This window comes from Mesoplodon mirus (genome assembly GCF_964341445.2).
Source record: "Mesoplodon mirus genome assembly, chromosome: 1".
NCBI classification, from domain to species: Eukaryota; Metazoa; Chordata; class Mammalia; order Artiodactyla; family Ziphiidae; genus Mesoplodon; species Mesoplodon mirus.
This window is the reverse complement of record NC_138976.1, coordinates 10,809,960-10,828,845: the sequence shown is the minus strand read 5'-3', so window position 1 is coordinate 10,828,845 and position 18,886 is coordinate 10,809,960. Positions and strand designations below refer to the sequence as shown.

At 43.7% G+C, this 18,886-nt stretch overlaps 1 protein-coding gene across 3 annotated transcripts in view; it reads right to left on the bottom strand.

Annotated features, from left to right (window-relative positions):
- NR6A1 (nuclear receptor subfamily 6 group A member 1) overlaps positions 1 to 18,886 on the bottom strand; it is a 208,241-nt gene that overhangs the window by 6,526 nt on the left and 182,829 nt on the right. Inside the window, exons 5-9 of one of the 3 annotated variants that reach the window (XM_082617754.1) lie at positions 15,390 to 15,544; positions 13,808 to 14,035; positions 12,241 to 12,495; positions 5,088 to 5,209; positions 430 to 582 (exon numbers count right to left, since the gene is read on the bottom strand). In XM_082617754.1, coding sequence (XP_082473880.1) covers positions 430 to 582; positions 5,088 to 5,209; positions 12,241 to 12,495; positions 13,808 to 14,035; positions 15,390 to 15,544 — 913 coding nt within the window. Of the gene's footprint in view, positions 1 to 235; positions 583 to 5,087; positions 5,210 to 12,240; positions 12,496 to 13,807; positions 14,036 to 15,389; positions 15,545 to 18,886 lie in introns of those variants that run through there. The other 2 variants (XM_082617755.1, XM_082617756.1) reach the window with 2 other exon arrangements.

Sequence of the window (18,886 nt, the reverse complement as noted above, 5' to 3'; positions counted from 1 at the left end):
CCTATAGGCAATTCTATGAAATAAAATCAATTAAAAAATTGAGATATAGTTAGTTCACATGCCATAAAATCCACCCTTTTAAAGTATATAATTCAGGAAATGACATTAATTTGAGAAACTGAGCTTCTTTCCCCATCCATAGAATGGCCATAATATCACCAACCACCAGTCCTGCAGAAATTGAGATTAAATGATATCAGGTCACAAAGGACCCTGCATATCACAGGAGCTTAGGAAACGTTAGATTCTCTTCCCTACAAAGAAAAAACAAACTTCTCATTATAACTTTTCTGAGGGCAGGGGTAGTATCTCTTTTATTCAGCTGGTGATAGGCCTGGCATCAGCATCCTGAAAACACTGCTTTCCTCATTCCCTTCACAAGTTAACAAAAGCAAGGAAGGGTTGGAAGCCCAGGACCCAGAATGTTACCTGCAATATAGCGAATCTCAGGTAAGCACATCATGAGGTCAGGAAAACGGTTCGGCTGATGTGTATATTTATATTCAGTGAAATCCTGGCAAATGTACCAGTATCGTTTGTTCAATTGTTCCAGCTGCGAGGCACTGGTCAGACCCCTGATATCTGTGAAAAAACCACAGGAAACGGGAGGGGCTTTATAATGTGGAAGAAACACTGGCTCCTTGAATATGTGTATCTTTCAATGAAAAGTTATTAAACATTGTCTCAAAAGGGGATCTTCTCTCTTTCTGACAGGGAGGAACAAAAGCTCTGGGTAAGGGAAGAGAAATAAGATAAAGGAAAAAATTATCAAGGACAATCACTAGACTGAGCCCCCTGGGGGCTAGGCTTATCTTTCTCAACTCTGTACCCAGCTCCCAGCACCGGGTTGGCACAAAATGGGCACCAGTGGATGTTGAACAACTAACTGAAATAATCTACTTTTCCCAATTTATCCTTCACAGTATCTTTAAATTTGCTCTTTGCTGGAACCATTCAGAAATCTTCACGCTTCTACGTACAATTACACATGGTCTCCTATGTGCTTCTACTCATACTATTCTACCTGGGCCACTGGTATTCTACTGGGTCACTCCAGTTTTTTTTTTCTGTATATAAGTATACCTTGTTTTATTGTGCTTTGCTTTATTGCACTTCACAGATACTGCATTTTTTACAAATTGAAGGTGTGTGGCAACTCTGCACCAAGCAAGTCTATTGGTGTCATTTTTTCCAATGGCATTTGCTCATTTCATGCCTCTGTCACATTTTGGTAATTCTTGCAATATTTCAAGCTTTTTCATTATTATTAGATTTGTTATGAGGATCTATGATCAGTGATCTTTTTTTTTTTTTTTTTTTTTTTTGCAGTACGTGGGCCTCTCACTGTTGTGGCCTCTCCCGTTGCGGAGCACAGGCTCTGGATGTGCAGGCTCAGCGGCCATGGCTCACGGGCCCAGCTGCTCCGCGGCATGTGGGATCTTCCCAGACTGGGGCACGAACCCGTGTCCCCTGCATCGGCAGGCAGACTCTCAACCACTGCGCCACCAGGGAAGCCCAATCAGTGATCTTTGACGTTACTATTGTAATTGTTTTGGGGTGCCACAAACTGCGCCCGTATGAGACGGTAAACTTAATTGATAAATGTTGTGCGTTCTGACTATTCCGTTGACTGGCTGGTTCCACTGTCTCTCTCCCTCTCATCGGGCCTCCCTATTCCCTGAGACACAACAATATTGTAATTAGGCCAATTAATAATCGTACAATCGCCTATAAGTGTTGAAGTGAAAGGAAAAGTCACATATCTCTCATTTTAAATCAAAAGCTAGAAATAATTAAGCTCAGTGAAGAAGAAATGTCAAAAGCCGAGACAAGCTGAAAGCTAGGCCTCTTGTGAGTTAGCAAAGTTGCGAATGCAAAGGAAAAGTTCTTGAAGGAAACTAAGAGCACTACTCTAGTGAACACACAAATGATAAGAAAGCAAAACAGCCTTATTGCCGATATGGAGAAAGTTTGAGTGGTCTGGATAGAAGATCAAACCAGCCACAACATTCCCTTAAACCGAAGCCTAATCCAGAACAAGGTCCTAACTCTCTTCAATTTTGTGAAGGCTGAGAGAGGTGAGGAAGCTGCAGAAGAAAAGTCTGAAGCTAGCACAGGTTGGTTCATGAGATTTAAGGAAAGCCGCTATCTCCATTAAAGTGTGAGGTAAAAGAGCAAGTGCTAATACGGAAGCTGCAGCAAGTTATCTAGAGATCTAGCTAAGATAATTAAAGAAGATGGCTACACTAAACAACAGATTTTCAATGCAGACAAAACAGCCCTATATTGGAAGAAGACACTATCTAGGACTTTTCATAGCTAGAAAGAAGTCAATGTCTGGCTTCAAAGCTTCAAAGGACAGGCTGACTCTCGTTAGGGGCTAATGCAGCTGATGACTTTAAATTGAAGCCAATGCTCATTTACTACTCCGAAAATCCTAGGGCCCTTAAGAATTACGCTAAATCTACTCTGCTTGTGTTCTATAAATGGAACAACAAAGCCTGGATGACAGCACTTCTGTTCACAACCCGGTTTACTAAATATTTCAAGCCCACTGTGCAGACCTACTGCTCAGAAAAAAAGATTCCTTTCAAAATATTACTGCTCACTGACAAAGCACCTGGTCACCCAAGAGCTCTGATGGAGATGTACAACGAGATTAATTTTGTTTTCATGCCTGCTAACACAACATCCATTCTGCAGCCCATGGATCAAGGAGTAATTTCAACATTCAAGTCTTACTATTTAAGAAATACACTTCCTAAGGCTATAGCTGCCCATAGACAGTGATTCCTCTGAAGGATCTGGGCAAAGTAAATTGAAAACCTTCTGGAAAGGATTCACCATTCTAGATGCCATTCATGATTCACTGGAAGAGGTCAAAATATCAACATTAACAGGATTTTGGAAGAAGGTGATTCCAACCCTCATGGATGACTTTGAGGGGTTCAAGACTTCAGTGGTGGAAGTACTGCAGATGTGGTGGAAACAACAAGAGAACTAGACAGAATGCGAAATGAAGCCTGAAAATGTGACTGAATTCATGCAATCTCATGATAAAACTTTAACAGATGAGGAGTTGCTTCTTATGGATGAGCAAAGAAAGTGGTCCCTTGAGATGGAATCTACTCCTGCTGAAGAAGCTGTGTGAAGACCGCTGAAATAACAACAAAGGATTTAGAATATTACATAAACTTAGTTGATAAAGCAGCAGCAGGGTTTGAGAGAATTGACTCTAAATTTGGAAGAAGTTCTACTGTGGGTAAAGTTCAAACAGCATTGCACGTTACAGAAAGTTCGTTCATCAAAGAAAAAGTCAATTGATGTGGCAAATGTCACTGTGGTCTTATTTTAAGAAATTGCCACAGCCACCCCAACCTTCAGCAACCACCACCCTGATCAGTCAGCAGCATCAACACTGAGGCAAGGGCTTCCCTGGTGGCGCAGTGGTTGAGAATCCACCTGCCAATGCAGGGGACACGGGTTCGAGCCCTGGTCCGGGAAGATCCCACAAGCGGCAGAGCAACTGAGCCCGTGCGCCACAACTACTGAAGCCCAAGTGCCTAGAGCCCGTGCTCCGCAACAACAGAAGCCACCGCAATGAGAAACCTGCGCATCTCAACGAACAGTAGCCCCCGCTCGCCGCAACTAAGAAAGCCCGCATGCAGCAACGAAGACCCAATGCAGCCAAAAATAAATTTAAAAAATAAATTCAAACAAACAAACAAACAAACAAAAACAACACTGAGGCAAGACCCTCCACCAGCAAAAAGATTACAACTCGCTGAAGGCTCAATGATGGTTAGCATTTTATAGCAATATATTTTTTGAGGTATGTACTCTGTTTTTTAAGACATAATGCTACTGCACATTTAACAGATCACAGTATAGTATAAACATAACTTTCACAGGCACTGGGAAACCAAAAATTTCATGTGACTCGCTCTATTGCAATATTCACTTTATTGTGCTGGTCTGGAACCAAACCTGCAATATCTCCAAGGTACGCCTGTAGACGTCTCTCTGTCTCATATATGTATATATATATTATATAGTGTGTTCATATACATATAAACACACACAATCCCCCTTTTTCATATACAGAATATAAATATTCTATACACAAATCTTACCCAGGCTTTGAGGCCCAGCTCTCAGATTTCTGGTCCTCCAACTAGTTGTTACTGATCTCCCCCCATTTGAGGCTCAAGCAATGTAACAAGTGCCATCAGATTGTATACTTCTTGAGGCCAGGAACCTGGGACCTAATTTATTTCAATGTCTTTAATGCTCAACACAGGGCCTGGCCTAAGGGAGGCATACAGAACACCAGATAAATGCATGAAAGGTGCAGAAGCAAGAGGAAGAGGTCAGTACTGAGGGAGGGGTGGGCAAAGAGGAGGGGATCAAGAGTCTCTGGACTAGGAAACTGAATACAGGAACACAGCATTTTCAGTGTCGTAGGCAGCAAGACAGCCCAGCCCCACTCTGAGAGTAGAGTGCTCACACGCTACTCTGGAAGGAAGGGAACACAAATCCTCCTTGCATACTCTGCTTACCAGCAGCTACCAAGCGCCGCTCTGCAGGTAATACTCCATGTAAATCACACCCACCACTCTTCGAATTAAAGCCATGCTTGATATGGGTGTGTGAGTTTTGTGCACCCCCGCTCTGCCCTGAAGGGGCCCGTCAGCCTGTCACAGATCCCTTATCTCCAGTAGTTTCATCAGTCACTCTGCTCTTCTTCAGTCACTGGTAAACTTGGTGCATATTTTAAATGACGCATGTACTGTCCTTGATGTCTGTGTTTAAGTGCATTAAAACTGACTAAACAAAGCAAATCCTCTTCCTTCCTCTATGAGTTATAGAGGCTGTGGCATTTAGGTTTGAAGAAAAAAATCCAAACCATGCTCTGCGCTATAGTGGGGCAGAATGATGATGAGGGCAGCACAGGACTTCCAAGATCGGTGCCCACGTGGTGTGACAGATTCTGTGTGACAGTCCTGGGGGTAGGGGTGAAACATGAAGGCAAAAGGGCAAATATTCACTGACAAAAAAGTCTTTTCTTCCCACCCCCACTTACTCACCTTGATTTAGGAAGTTAATTGCTTTCATGCAAGCATACTCCTCATTGCTCACTTTTAGCTGATGGAACTTGTGATACAGGTAGATGAGCCGCTCAATCACCTCCATCCCTTCATCACTAAATCTGGGGAACAGATACCAGTGTTAATAATGGGCTCTGATTACCAGTGGAGGTAATGGAAGGGAGACAGAAGTCACCTACAGCTCCTTAAGGCAGCTAAGATAGGAAAGAGGTTGAGCTTGGGGGAAATGGAATCCAGACACATCTGTGAAAGACAGGTGAATCCATGGTTTGTCTAGAGGCCAAGGCAGCTCATACGAGCTGCTGTTCCCAAGGTCAGCTGGGGTCAATCTAATCTAAGTTCAAATCCAGCTCCATCACATACAAGCTATGAGACCTTGGGAAAGTCCTTTGACCCCTCTAAGCTTTGAGGACCTCCTCTGTAAAATAATGCTTGCCTGCTTGGGGTAACAAGGGTCACGGAGGTTTGGGATGTAAATGTAGAGAAGGACGACATCGTTAAGACACTGCAGTTGTTGCGATGCAGCCTGTAGTAACAATGGCAGCTACCATGGTGACTCTGTGAGCTCCTGCCACAATGAAGAAAGAGCTGCTGACTGTATTTAAGTTCACTGTTTCCAGCATGGCTGAGGTTACGCACAGTGAACATTTTTACTGGTATCCCTGACTTCAGCTAGAGAGGGAGGGAGGGAAACATAAATTGAGCCTCCATGTCATGCCAGTCTCTGTGCTGGGCACTTTATGTGCATTATCTCATTTAGTTTTCTCAGCCCTATGTGCTAGGTGAGATTATAATCACCATTGTACAGATGAGAAACTGAAGTTCAAAGAATAGAAGGGACTGGTCTGCAAGCACACAGCTAGTTGGTAGCAGAGCTACAACCTTGAACCTGGGCTAACTCCCTAAGGCCTTGATTTTCTCAATATCTGAGGTGGCATCCATTAGCAGAGAAGACTCAATGCTGACCATGCTGCTTTTTTTTTTTTAATGTTTTTTCTTTCAGGAGTGTTTTTTTTTTTTTTTAAATTTTATTTTTGGCTGCCTTGGGTCTTCGTTGCTGCACGTGGGCTTTCTCTAGTTGCAGTGCGCAGACTTCTCATTGCGGTGGCTTCTCTTGTTGCGGAGCCCAGGCTCTAGGAGCGTGGTCTTCAGTAGTTGTGGCACACGGGCTCAGTAGTTGTGGCTCGTGGGCTCTAGAGTGCAGGCTCAGTAGTTGTGGCACACGGGCTTAGTTGCTCCGCGGCATGTGGGATCTTCCCGGACCAGGGCTCGAACCCATGTCCCCTGCAATGGCAGGTGGATTCTTAACCACTGTGCCACCAGGGAAGCCCCCATGCTGCTTTCTTTGGATTAGGAGTTAATTCCTTGGGGAAACACCAAGTTTTAGGCAAATGAGCCAGGCTGGGGGACTAATACTCTGGGTCATAGTGGGGAATATCTTATACCAGAAATGGAGATACTCCCAAACCAAGGAGGCAAAGGCTTAGTGGGGAAATAGTTTATAAAAGCTGGGGTCAGGCCCAGCATCCACTCTTCTAGGTGTTCCAGACAGGCCTCTGACGCAGCTGAGTCACAGAGAGACGCTTAGCCTCAGAGTTGCTTCCTGGTGACTTGTTCAGATCGGGGTACTACAGCCCCATGCTAGGCAAGAAGCCCCTATCTGGGTAGGGTCCAGAACTCCTGGGAATGTACTACTGCTGTCTGGGTCCTACTGCTTTCTGTGTTGACTCTGAAGGCTTCGCAAGGGCTTGGGTTCCTCGCCAGGCAGGACATTTTCTCTTCCGTGGGGAAAGCCTGGCTCCTGTTGGGGCCAGAGGCACCTGCACTTCTCAAGCACCAGGGGGAGCCACAGCAGCAGCTACCTGCAGTCCGGAGCCCTGACCCCCTGGGTCCCAGTTTGCTAATTTGAACTACCATGGCCCAATGGCTTTTACAACTTTATTAATACATTCTCAGATTGGCTGATAGACACACTTATATTTAATAACCACTGTAATAACCATATCTATTATTCTACCATTTGTTGAGTGTTTGCTACTTGCCAGGCCCTTTGTTAAATATTTTACATACATCATTTCATTGGATACTTCCAATAAATCCTCAAAAAAGGATATTATAATTCTCTTTGTTCACTTGTGGAAACAAAGGCTCAGAGAGATTATTTACTGCGCCCTTATTGCATTCTTACATTTTGCCCTCCTGATAATCTGTGAGAAAAGTAATACCACCTTCATGTTAGGGAAGAGGAAGCAGAAGAGATGCCTTCTCCAAAGTTCTAAGTGAATAAAACAAATTAGTGGTGGTGGGGACAAGGTTCAAACCCAAGTTTTCTCATTCCAAGTCTGTTGCTTTCTCGGCACCACACTGTCCATTCCCTGTCTTGTTCTTAACTGGCAACAGGGAAAGGCTACCACATGCTACCACAGGGGATACCTCAGGAGGTCTGTGTTCCCAGAGCAACTCAGCTCAGGGCCCAACCCAGAGTGGGTGTTGGACTCGCTGCAGTGCATAGAACTGCCCCTCCGCTGCCTCCATGACGCTGAGACCTGCAGGAAGCAGTGTGCCTGTGACTGAAGATCACTCCTCATCACAGTACTTTGTCAGCTACTTCTGTTCTTGAGAGGGAAAAGGTCTTTACTGAAAATGCCCATCAGTATCTGTTTGGAGGGGTGGGGAAGAGATGGGATGGGGTCGGGCATAAAAAAGGAGGATGCAGCAGTGTCAGCGTCTGTCTGGTGGCCGAGCAGTATAGCAAGTAAAGATAACACTCTCTCCCCTCATCAGTAACCTCTTGCCGCAAGTGCTCACTCTGGCTCTGCAGAACCTGCAGGTGTGTGGCTACCAGCCAGACCCCTAGACAGCAATGCTAAACCTATTCCCAGTTGAGTCTTGACCTGAGGGACACAAAGGAACTCCCACATGCCTGGCCTGAGTATATGACCCAGATCTGCCCTCTCTCTTGGGGAGAGCACATACCCTCTTTCCCAAGCTTCCTAGGATAGGCAACCAGCATGGACCTCTGGCAGCCAGCCCAGCAGCCCCCACTCAGTCTCCAGAGCCTGACTGCAAAGATTTCCTCCACACCCCGCATCCCGCCCCTTGATAAAACAAATTGTTCTCTGTTCCATGGGCCTGCTTTCTCCTGCAGCCGTGCCTCCTCCACATCTGCCCACTGCACAGTTCTAACGCCCCTGTATTCCCTGTCTACAAATTATCAACATTCAAAGCCTGAAAGTTGGACAAACACACCCATTCTTCTTCTAGGTTACCATTACACAAGCATGTTAGGACAAGGAAAACATTCCTGCCAGGATCCCCCAAACCACTGGACCATTCAGTCAGCAATTGAAGCTGACACTGTGTAAGTTATGTCCCATTAAGGGGGCTGAAAGGCCCAGTTGTCTCTTTTTCACTCATCTAAATGCACCTACTCCCAGAAGCAGTCATCAGCCACATCCTTAGAGGAACTGCCATCTCAGCACCCACATACAGACTCCAAGGTGAAAAGTAAGACTGCAGCTCCAGGACACATTCCAGAAAGTCAAACTTTTGAGAAGGCTGAAAAATTTAGTAATGGTAAAGAATCTGGGCTTTAGAGCACAACAGATCTAGATGATAATCTCAACTCCATCTCTTTTAGCCTTAGAGCCTTGAGTTTTCATCTCTCTGAACCTCATGCTCCTTCCTCATGTGTGGAACAGGGCTAATATTAGTACAGTCTCTTAGGGAAGTGGTGAGGACTAAACAAATGTTTGCAAAGCACTTAAGATGGAATTTGGCACCATAAACAGTCTATAATTGTTAGCTATTATCATTATTAGCAGCAGCAGCAGCATCACTCGTGTTATCACAGCAAAAAGAAAAGACTGTTTCCTGAACCTTACCGCTAGGGCCTTTTAGCAGGGAAGCTGTGAGGCAACTTTCCAGAGATCTGGCAGAGATGGAGCTAGTGTTCACGAGATAGAAGTGCCCATTAAAGCCCATCTAGTGCAAGGCATCTTCTCCTAAGAGTGAAGGAGTCTTGATTAGGGCCAGGAGCAGTCACCGGCTGGTGCTACAATCTGCTTTAAATCAAATTCACCCAGCTTACTGTCTGATAACAGCCTGATTAAGGAAAATGGGCACCATAAATTTGATTCAATATTTGAGAAGAGAAAAGGAGGTGGTCATGTATCATCTGAGAAAAGTCTTTCATGACAGCAGGAACTCACTTGCACTCAACAGTTGTGAAAAAGTAAAGGCGTTTTGTGGGAGTGGGAGTAACGCCAGAGTAGGCAAGGTAGGGAAGAGCTGTGGCCTATTACAGACTCCACGCTCTCCACAGTCTGGGGACTGCCTTACAGTGATGAACCTGATTCCAAAGGTTCTCGTACTTCCATTTTCCTCTGGCCTCCTGAGCAGTTCCACGTGCATCTCAGACTCAAGAGACCCCAAGTCAAACTCAGAGCGGCTCATCTCTCAACCTGTTCTTCCCAGGCTCCATTATCTTGGCTAAGAGAACTGGTGCCCACCTGCCTGGCAGTATCCCCAACTTTTCCACTCACTGAGGTCCCACTGACTTTACCTCCCTGTCATCTCTTAACTCTGTGCTGCCCTCTCTATTCCCATGGTCACTGCTGCCTTGTCCAGGACTTGTTTATTTTTACCTGGGCTATGGAACAGCTTCCTACACAGCCACTGTCTTCTAGCCTTGTCTATGCAATCCATCCTGAACTTTATAGCCACGGGGATCTTTCCAAAATGCAACCTGACATGTAATTGCTCTACATAAAAACGTCCCACGACTTAATACTATTCACACAATAAAATCCAAGTTTTTTAGATTAGCATTTGAGCACCTTCATGACTCGTCTTTCCTGTACCTTTCTCTCCTGTCATTTCTCCCCTCATTTCTCTGCCTCTCAGATATATTCTCTCTATACCCTAATCCACAGGATTGCTTTTTGGTTATCTGCACAAACCAACCACCCAGAATCTCTAACTTCTAGGACTCTGTGTTATTCTCCTGCCTGCCTTTTATTCTCTATAATCTACCTAGAAAAATGCCACTTCAAGATGCAGCTCAAATGTCTTTTCCTCTTTGGCAACCATTCCCTGATTATGCAAGTAGAGGTACTCACTCCTTAGTCTATGCTTCCACAGTCCCTCATATGCCCCTCAATCCCCACTAATATCACCCTGAACTGTAGATTCTATCTGCTTCTATTTGCCCCTCAATCCCCTAAACCAAGAATATGGGCTCTCATCTCAGAAACCATGTCTGTATTATCTGTTATCCCAACACCCCTCCTCCAGGCACACACAACAGGTGCTCAATAAATGGGCATGTTGAACTAACATGCTGAAGTTTAACTTGTATTTTTCCATTGAAGGATTCCACAGTGGAGTGAGCGTCCTAACAACGAATCTACTTCTTATCCTCAGAACCCACTTGCAAGCTCAGCTGCAACATGTGCTCCAGAGTTAGCACTGTTCAATACAACTTTCTGTGACGATGGAAATATATATATATATATATCTGCAACTGTCCAATACAGTAGCCACTAGCCACATGTGGCTCCTGAGCACTTGAAATGTGGCTACTGTAAATGAGGAACTAAATTTTTAATTTTAAGTAACTTAAATAGCCACCTGAGGCTAGCAGCTACTATACTTGATAGTGCAGCTCTAGTTCTCCTTGGTAAGGACCCTTCCTAGAAAATAAAAATTCCCTCACTAGTTCAGCTGCTACTGGTCCCTGCCTTGCTCTTGGGGCTCAAGGGATTGGAAACAGTGGGATGGGGTGTCTTTCATGAAGCTTAAAGCCACGGAGAACCCTGCATGGTCAGTGATCCTTGCCTACCTGCAGAGGGCATGGGGGAACTCACCATTCTATAGAGAGGGGAGCCCACAGGCTTACTTTGTAGGCAGCCTCAGGCTGCACTGGTGGATTCCAGGCAAATAGGGAGGCCGGGCTCACTGGGCCAGCTCTGCAAACCCTGACAATATTAGAGCAGGCTGACTACTATCCAAACACTCAGTCAGCCCAGAGATACAGAGCAGGAGACAGGAATTTGATGGAAACAATGAATTAGAGGCTCAAGACAAGGGGTTAGGTTATCTGCAAAATCAGATAGCTCTGTTTAAGGACAAAATGTCATCTGGGTTAAAAACTCTGTCATTTATAGATTACCATCAAGCCTGTAAGCATCATTAATAAGGAAATATTAGAAAACCAGGGGGAGAAAGTATCCAGACTCCTCCCTCCCTCAGCTGTGCAAAGGGCCCTTGAAGGTGTTAGAGCTTCGCTCCCAGCCTAAGTCTCAACTTATCTTTACGCCATGGTGATTAAGTGGCAGAGGGAGATGCACCTCAGTCCTGTGTAGAGAAGTTTGGGGGCTGGTACTCTACCTTCTCCAGGTTTCTTCGATGGAGGAACCTTTTCTTCCTTCTCTCTTGGTGCTCTGGAATCCCATGACTTCCATTATTTTAAACTGTCTAATAAAGGTGAACTATTGAAAGGACTTTCTCACTGCATCTGAGATACAGTGAAAGAGCCTAGACTTTCAGTTGGGCAGGCACAGGTTCAAATCCAGGCTCTGGGTTCAAATCCAAAACCCTCAAGGGTAGGCCCCTCTGAACTTCAGTTTTCTCATCTATAAAATGGGCATAACAACACCTACAGTGCTGGAGACTGTGACAAAGAAAGATAATAATGCAAAATACCAAGCCCAGTGCTTGGCACACAGTAGGTACCACAATAACTCCTGAGTCTTTTTCTCGGATTGCAAACTATAGCTCAGAGCCCCTCACCTTGTAGGAAATGTTCTTTCCAGATACATCCTCTTATCTCAGTAGTCCAGATGTGACCAAAATAACAGCTTAATACTTGCTACGCTTTGCTGCACATTATCATTTATTCCTCACAACTACCTTGTTGGGGAGGTACTGTCATTACCCCACTTTATAAATTCAGAACCTGAGGATCAGAGACTTGACCAAAGTTACAAAGCTAGTCAGCAGCAGAGTGAAGATTCAAGTCCAGCCACGTGTGGCTTTAATGCCCATCCTTTGGAGTGTCAGGCAGCCCTGCCTTGCAGAGATGACAATGGTTTGGTTGCCTGAGACTTTCTCCCCAGCCAGCAGCTCTCACCTATGTAGTTCTTCATCAGAGGGTGAGTACTTGGCAGTGACATCAGCCAGCTCCCCGAAGATCTGCTTGCTGTAAACAGTGAGGGAGGACAGCAGGATTAATTCCTGCCACGTAGAGCTCAGGAGGCACGTGTAATCCTTGATTGAGAGCTCGCAGAAGAAAGGCAGTTTCTTGATCCAGGCAATCTGCCTAAAAAGCAGCTCGTCAGCCAGGCGGCAAAGCAGGGCAAATAGCTCTGCTTGAGTCACAGCATATCTGGGGGTGGGTAGGAACAGGAGAAAGTTACTTCTAGTGGCCAGAATGGTGGGAATGGGGGCAAAGGGAGAGAGTACTCCTAAGGGCACAAAGGGTCTCTGGCAGTGGGCTCCTTGCCCTTGACCAAGGATCTCCAGCTCCATTCAATTCAGTTTCATGATAAAGGGACAGGACTGGGGCCAGCATTAAGCTCAGGGCCGGAGGAGCAGATTTGATAAGAAAAGGTTGCAAAGGGGAAAGGAGGCTTAGAAATTTGTGCAATTATCAGGGAGTATGACTTTTAACGCTCCATGTGTTAGAAGAAAATTCCCAGTCACTTTTGCACCAGTTTTGGAAATGAGAGCTCCATTAGGGTGAATCTGGTGCCTACTCAATACAGGGATTGGCACAAAAATGAGCCTCGGGGCGAGATGGCTGAAAGAGAAAAGAACAGGTTCAGAAGCTTTTCTTGCTCTCATTGCACCCCCTGGTGGTGCGAGTTCAGGAAACTAAGCTACCGCGGGATGGAAGGAGCAGGAAATTTCTCATCTCTGGGCTGGAGGAGACAGGGTCCCAGTTTTCTTTCCCTCAAGGCCCCTGTCATGACTCTTCCCCACACCCCCACATGAGATTTATAAAGGTTTTGGTGGTGGCCTTCTTGTAGGCAGACATCTGAATTTCCTCTTCTGAAACTGGAAACTAGCTTAAGAAATCTCAGGATACCTTTTGGAGCAGAGGGGGCGGTCTAAGCTTAATAACACTCAAACAGCCTATGCTCCAGGCTAAATGAGTAACAGTACAGCAATGGGTGGGCTGAACTATTATCTACTCAGGCAGAGCTGACAGGATTGAAAGAGTATTCCTTCCACCCACTCAGGCCTGCACACAGAGCACACGGCACTAGGCTACTGATGAGTATGTTGACTAGGGATACAGACAGGCCACAACCAGTTAGTGCCTTGAGTGCCCTGTTAAGAAGCCTAAACTTAATGTATGATTATTCCCAGAATTATAGCTCATCTCTGGCACAGAAGCACTCGGACCCATTCCAGAGTCTGGCGTACCTCGGCCCAACCAGAAACAAAAGCCCTTTAATCCCAACTCCATAGGGATTGATAAATAGCCCCCACTCTATGAGAAAAGATGCTCAAGAGAAAAATGAGGGACCACTAACTTCAACGATAAGCAAAGATTTGTCCTCTGATGCTCGAGTCATTGCTCATTATCCCCAAACTCATTCCAAAGCCTGGGGTACAGCAGCCAGGGATGAAGATGAGTGTGGGGTAGGGACCACTTTGAAGCTACAGGGCTAAATAGACCAAGGCTCACTCACCCATCTTCAATCAACATGGGCGTGCCCAATGGCTCCAGGTCCTCGGCTGACACCAGCTGATGAATCAGACTATATGACTGGGGATCCAGGCTGCGAGCTTGTGGGGGCAGAAGTGGAGAGTGGGCAGAATAGCTAAAAAGGTGCGGTATATATTGATAGTGTGGAGGCACAGACATCCCCATGTATTGATCCCTGAATGCCATGAATCCATTTAGTTCCACAGACCTACTGGAGAGAAAAGTCTCATGTCAAGCAGAAACATCGCAGCTCTACTGCCTACTCAAAGGAAGTGAGCTAGGAGGTGGCTCAGGTGTTCTCTGGCCATGCACTCTGTCTTCATTAAGCTAAGGACATAATCAATGGTTACACGCATGTCTCCCCTACTAGATGGGGTCTCTGTGCAAATGTGCATATGTGTGGCTCACCTTTGGACACCCAGAACTTGGCAGAGCTGTACTGAAAAACACTGGTTAAATGACCTCTCTGTACAGGTGCCACATTTGGAAAGTTTCATAGAATATTCATAGACTATGATGACAAAGGTGAGTGTTTATATTTTATACTGCTAGGACAACTAAGTCAGAAACAGGCTAAGTGCCTTGCCAGGCCACAAAACAAATCCAGCACCTAGCAAAGAACCTGGCATGTGGCAACAACTCCCTAAACATTCAAAGGAAGGAACAAACTAAGGAACAAACGAATGAATAAAAGTTATAATGAAATATCAAGAGAAAGGAATATTCTTATCTTCCCCACCTTTCTTGGAGAAATCTAACAGTCAACTAGTTTTACCTAGATGACCCCTCTGGTAACAGGGGCTGGCAAACTATGGCCCATGGCCTGTTTTGGTAAATGAAGTTTTATTAGAACACAGCCACACTCATTCATTTACGTATTGTCTCTGGCTGCTTTCGCACTACAATGGCAGAACTGAGTAGTTGAGACCTAGACTGTGTGGACTGCAAAGCCTAAAATATTTACTATCTGGCCTTTATAAAAAATGTTTCTCAACCCCTGTCCTAAAATAAAGATTTCTGGAGAAAGAAAATCTTCCTTGGTAGCTGATGGCTATATTTCACACCTAACAACTAACTTAAGATATCATTCTAGAACCAAGAGTCTTCAAACTGGTATTTCATGACACCAGCAAATCTAACTTGAAAAGTTTTCACTGTTTCCTAAAATTTATAAGTGAAAATCTTCACTCTTGCTGAGGCAGAGAAATGATAACTTAATTCGATATTGTCAATGTGGTTTTTTTTAAAATGATAAAGTAAGTGAGAGAAAAGAGCTACAATTAAAATGTTATTGTGTTAGGTGAAGAATGTATGGGCACGGATAGTGGCTATAGCACTTTATCAATCTGCAGAAGAGACTGCTGACATTTTCAAGGTCTTTAGCTAAAAAATGGGCTGTAAAATGCTGCTTTGCATCATCGTCACCCCAACCCCAGAAGACTGAGGAAGCAAGAGTACAATGGCTGAGACAGACTGGCAGGAATACCCAGCCCAGCTCAGAGGTTGCTTGTGGGTCCATTCTTTGGGTGATCTCTAGATGATGTTGGGTTTGCCCTGAAGCTCACCTGGAGGACAATGTGGAGCCTGGTGAGGGCTGGTTGCTCTCTGAAGCCCTGTTCCCAGGGGAACTGTGGTCGCTGTCACCATGGTTGCTCCAGTGACTGGCCTCTTCCTCAAATTCCTGCCCAGACATAATCCTTTCGATCTCTTCCTCTGATATCTTTGACAAGGAATTGATATATGTTAGACTGGGTGTTCCTTCTTTAGGACTGAGAACTTACTTAAACTTCATGGGGATTCTTAGAACTCTCTAGAGAGAAAGTCAAATTCCCTCCCCTCCACCCACATACTCCAGGTCTCTCTCTCACTAATCTTAGGACAGCTTGGTTGCCTGCCTGCCAGCACTATGGCTCACCATGGCATTCCTTTTGTCCATTTACCCTCCTCCCAGCCACAAAGCCTCTAGGTTCCTCAACACTCCTCTTTGTCCTTAGTCTATTCTTTCCTGCCGCTGAAACACCACTCTTCAATAACAAACTCCTACTTGCCATTTAAGACCCAATTCAAATGTCACCTTCTTTTTGAATCCTTCTATTACTAAGCGCAGACAGAATTTTAGGTCCTTCTTCTATCCACTCATAATTCTGTGTATTCTGAGAGAGGCAGAATAGCATAACGGTTAAGAGTTTGAAGTTTACAGTCAAATCACCTTTGTTCTAATCCAGGTTCTGCCACTTTCTAGTTGTACAATCTTGGGAAAGTCATACAACTATTTAAACCTAAGTTCCTTAACCTGTAGAGTGGAGAGAATAATAGTATCTATCACATAGGACTGGTTTGAGGATTAAATTAGTTAATATATTATCACATGTTTAGGAAAGGGCCTAGCACATAACAACTATTATGGAAGGCTGACAATGATATCTTGATTATCACTGTTATTTTTATAGCACTTATGGTAATGTACCATAAAAATATCCTTAAGTAAGAACTTAGGCTATGACAGGATCTAGAAAAAAGCAGTACTCAAATAAATGCATGTTGGATAAATGAATAAATGTTCACTTACTAAGTACTGACTATATACCTTCACATGAGATTTCTTAGTAAGAAAGACATTTCTAAGCCTACTGAATAAAAGAAGAAACTGTAGCTCAGACAAGCAAATTGACTTGCTCATGTCTGAGCAGGAGTTTGAGGAAGAGGCCAAAGTAGCCAAGTATTCAGTCCAGTGCCCTAGCTACTATGCCATACAGGGAGTGGACACACACTTCTTCTCTAAAGTGTTTAATCCAGAGTTGAGGCCAAGCTGGCTAAAGTCAGCACACAGAATGAGAGTGAGTGCTAAGGAAAAAGAGCCAGATGAATTTTTGTTTCTTGTTCCTATGGAAAGCCTGGGAGGACATTTTCTCCCAAGTCTGTCTGACACAAACCTACATACTTCTTTGCCTGTGAGGGAACCTTGAGCTGCTCCAATCATAGATATAAATAGGCACTTAGAACTGGAAGTTAGCCAACACAGAGGACTTTGAGGGAAAACAAGAAATGTTTAACTGGTGCTCAAGTTGAGTGATTGGTTTTAAATAGTTTGGGTTGCATATTGAATTAGAGGGTTTGTCTTTTTTTATTCAGTCACATGTAGCAAAAGAAACCCCAAATATTTTCTCTTAGAGGTCCTTAGAACATTGAAATCATTGTTTACATTTTATAAGACACATGAAGACAAATGGTGCCATCAAATTACAAGCCATCTACTGAGGCCCTGAATGTGCAGCCTCAGTGATGGTGGTGAGAGCAAAACCAGAATGTCGAGGTCATGAAAGTACTTGAGCTTGGTAAAAAGGGCCAGTTATGGTAAAATCAAGCTTATTCCAGCTGGAAGTCAAAGTTGGACTGTACTTGTCTCTCCCTGAGGGTCTCATGGGACACTAAGCAATCATTAATGCATTGAACAGGGGACGGAACTTGTTGGGAGTGCTTGAATCTGGGTGTAAATCTCATCTGTCATTTCCTAGCTGGGTACTTACTGTTGGGCAAGTCACTCAAGTTCTCTGAGCCTTAGCTCCCTCATTGGTAAAATGGAGATAATACCACTTCCCTCATAGCTCATGATTCCCTCACTGGGTGCTGGAGCAAAGAAGCATACAGGTTTGAGTCAGATAGACTTGGGAAGTTAATCTAAGATAAAGTTATTAAGTGCAGGTGCACAACAGGTGCTCAATAAATGGAAATTCTATCACTTCTTATTTTTAATTACAACTAAACACAGTTAAGAACTTGGAGATAACAGCTCTCTCTTCCTAACACACCACCTGGAAACAGTGAAACACTAAAAGGAAAATTATATGCCCAGTATCAAAACCCCAAAAGCAATGACAGATGAAATAGGTTTTTCTGAGCATCAGCCTCCTCAATTCTGGAGAGAACATAGAGTCTGGAGATGTAAATGACTGAGGATCCCTTGGCATGGTGAGAGAGCCACAGAGGGTACTCAAAAAACATTAGGTAATAGTGAGGAAGGTTTTTCATTGAGGAAATGCTTAAGAATTCTTCCCAATGGATAAACTTTTTATTATATCTAAATATAAAAAGAATAAACACAAATAAGGCCATATATTAAAAGCCCATAGCTAACATCATACTCAGTGGTGAAAAACGGAAAGCTTTTCCTCTAAGATCAGGATCAAGACAAGGATGCCCACTCTTACCACACCTATTCAAGATAGTACTAGAAGTCCTCGCCAGAGCAATAGGCAAGAAAAAGAAACAAAAGGCATCTAAATCAAAAAGGAAGAAGTAAAACTATCTCTGTTCACAGAAGACATATGATCTTATATGTAGATAACTTAAAGATGTCACCAAAAAACTATTAGAACTAATATAAGAATTCAGCAAAGCTGCAGGATACAAAGTCAACATAGAAAATCAGTTGCATTTTTATATACTAATAATGAATTATCTGAAGAGAAAATTAAGAAAACAATCTCATTTACAATAGTATAAAAAAGAATTAAAAAAAAGAATACTTAGGAAAAAACTTAACTAAGGAGGTGAAAGGCTTGTACACTTCTGAAAGAAATTAAAGACATACATAAATGGAAAGACATCCTGTGTTCATAGATTAAAAGACTTAATATTGTTAAAAAGTCCATACAAGTCCATACTATCCAAAGTGTTCTATAGATTCAATGTAATCCTTATCAAAATTCCAATGGCATTTTTTTTGCTGAAAAAACCAATCCTAAAATTCATATGAAACTACAAAGAACTCCAAATAGCCAAAACAATCCTGAGAAAGAACAACAAAACTAGAGGCCTTGCACTTCCTGATTTCAAAACATATTACAAAGCTAAAGTAATCAAAACAGTAACGTACTGGCACAAGGACAGACATACAGAGCCCCCCAAATAAACCCAGACATATGGTCAAAAGGTCTTTGACAAAGATGCCAAGACTACACAATGGGAAAAGGGAAGTATTTTCAACAAGTGGTGTTGGGAAAATCAGATATCCATATGCAAAAGCATAAAATTAGAGTTTTACCTTATGCCATATGCAAAA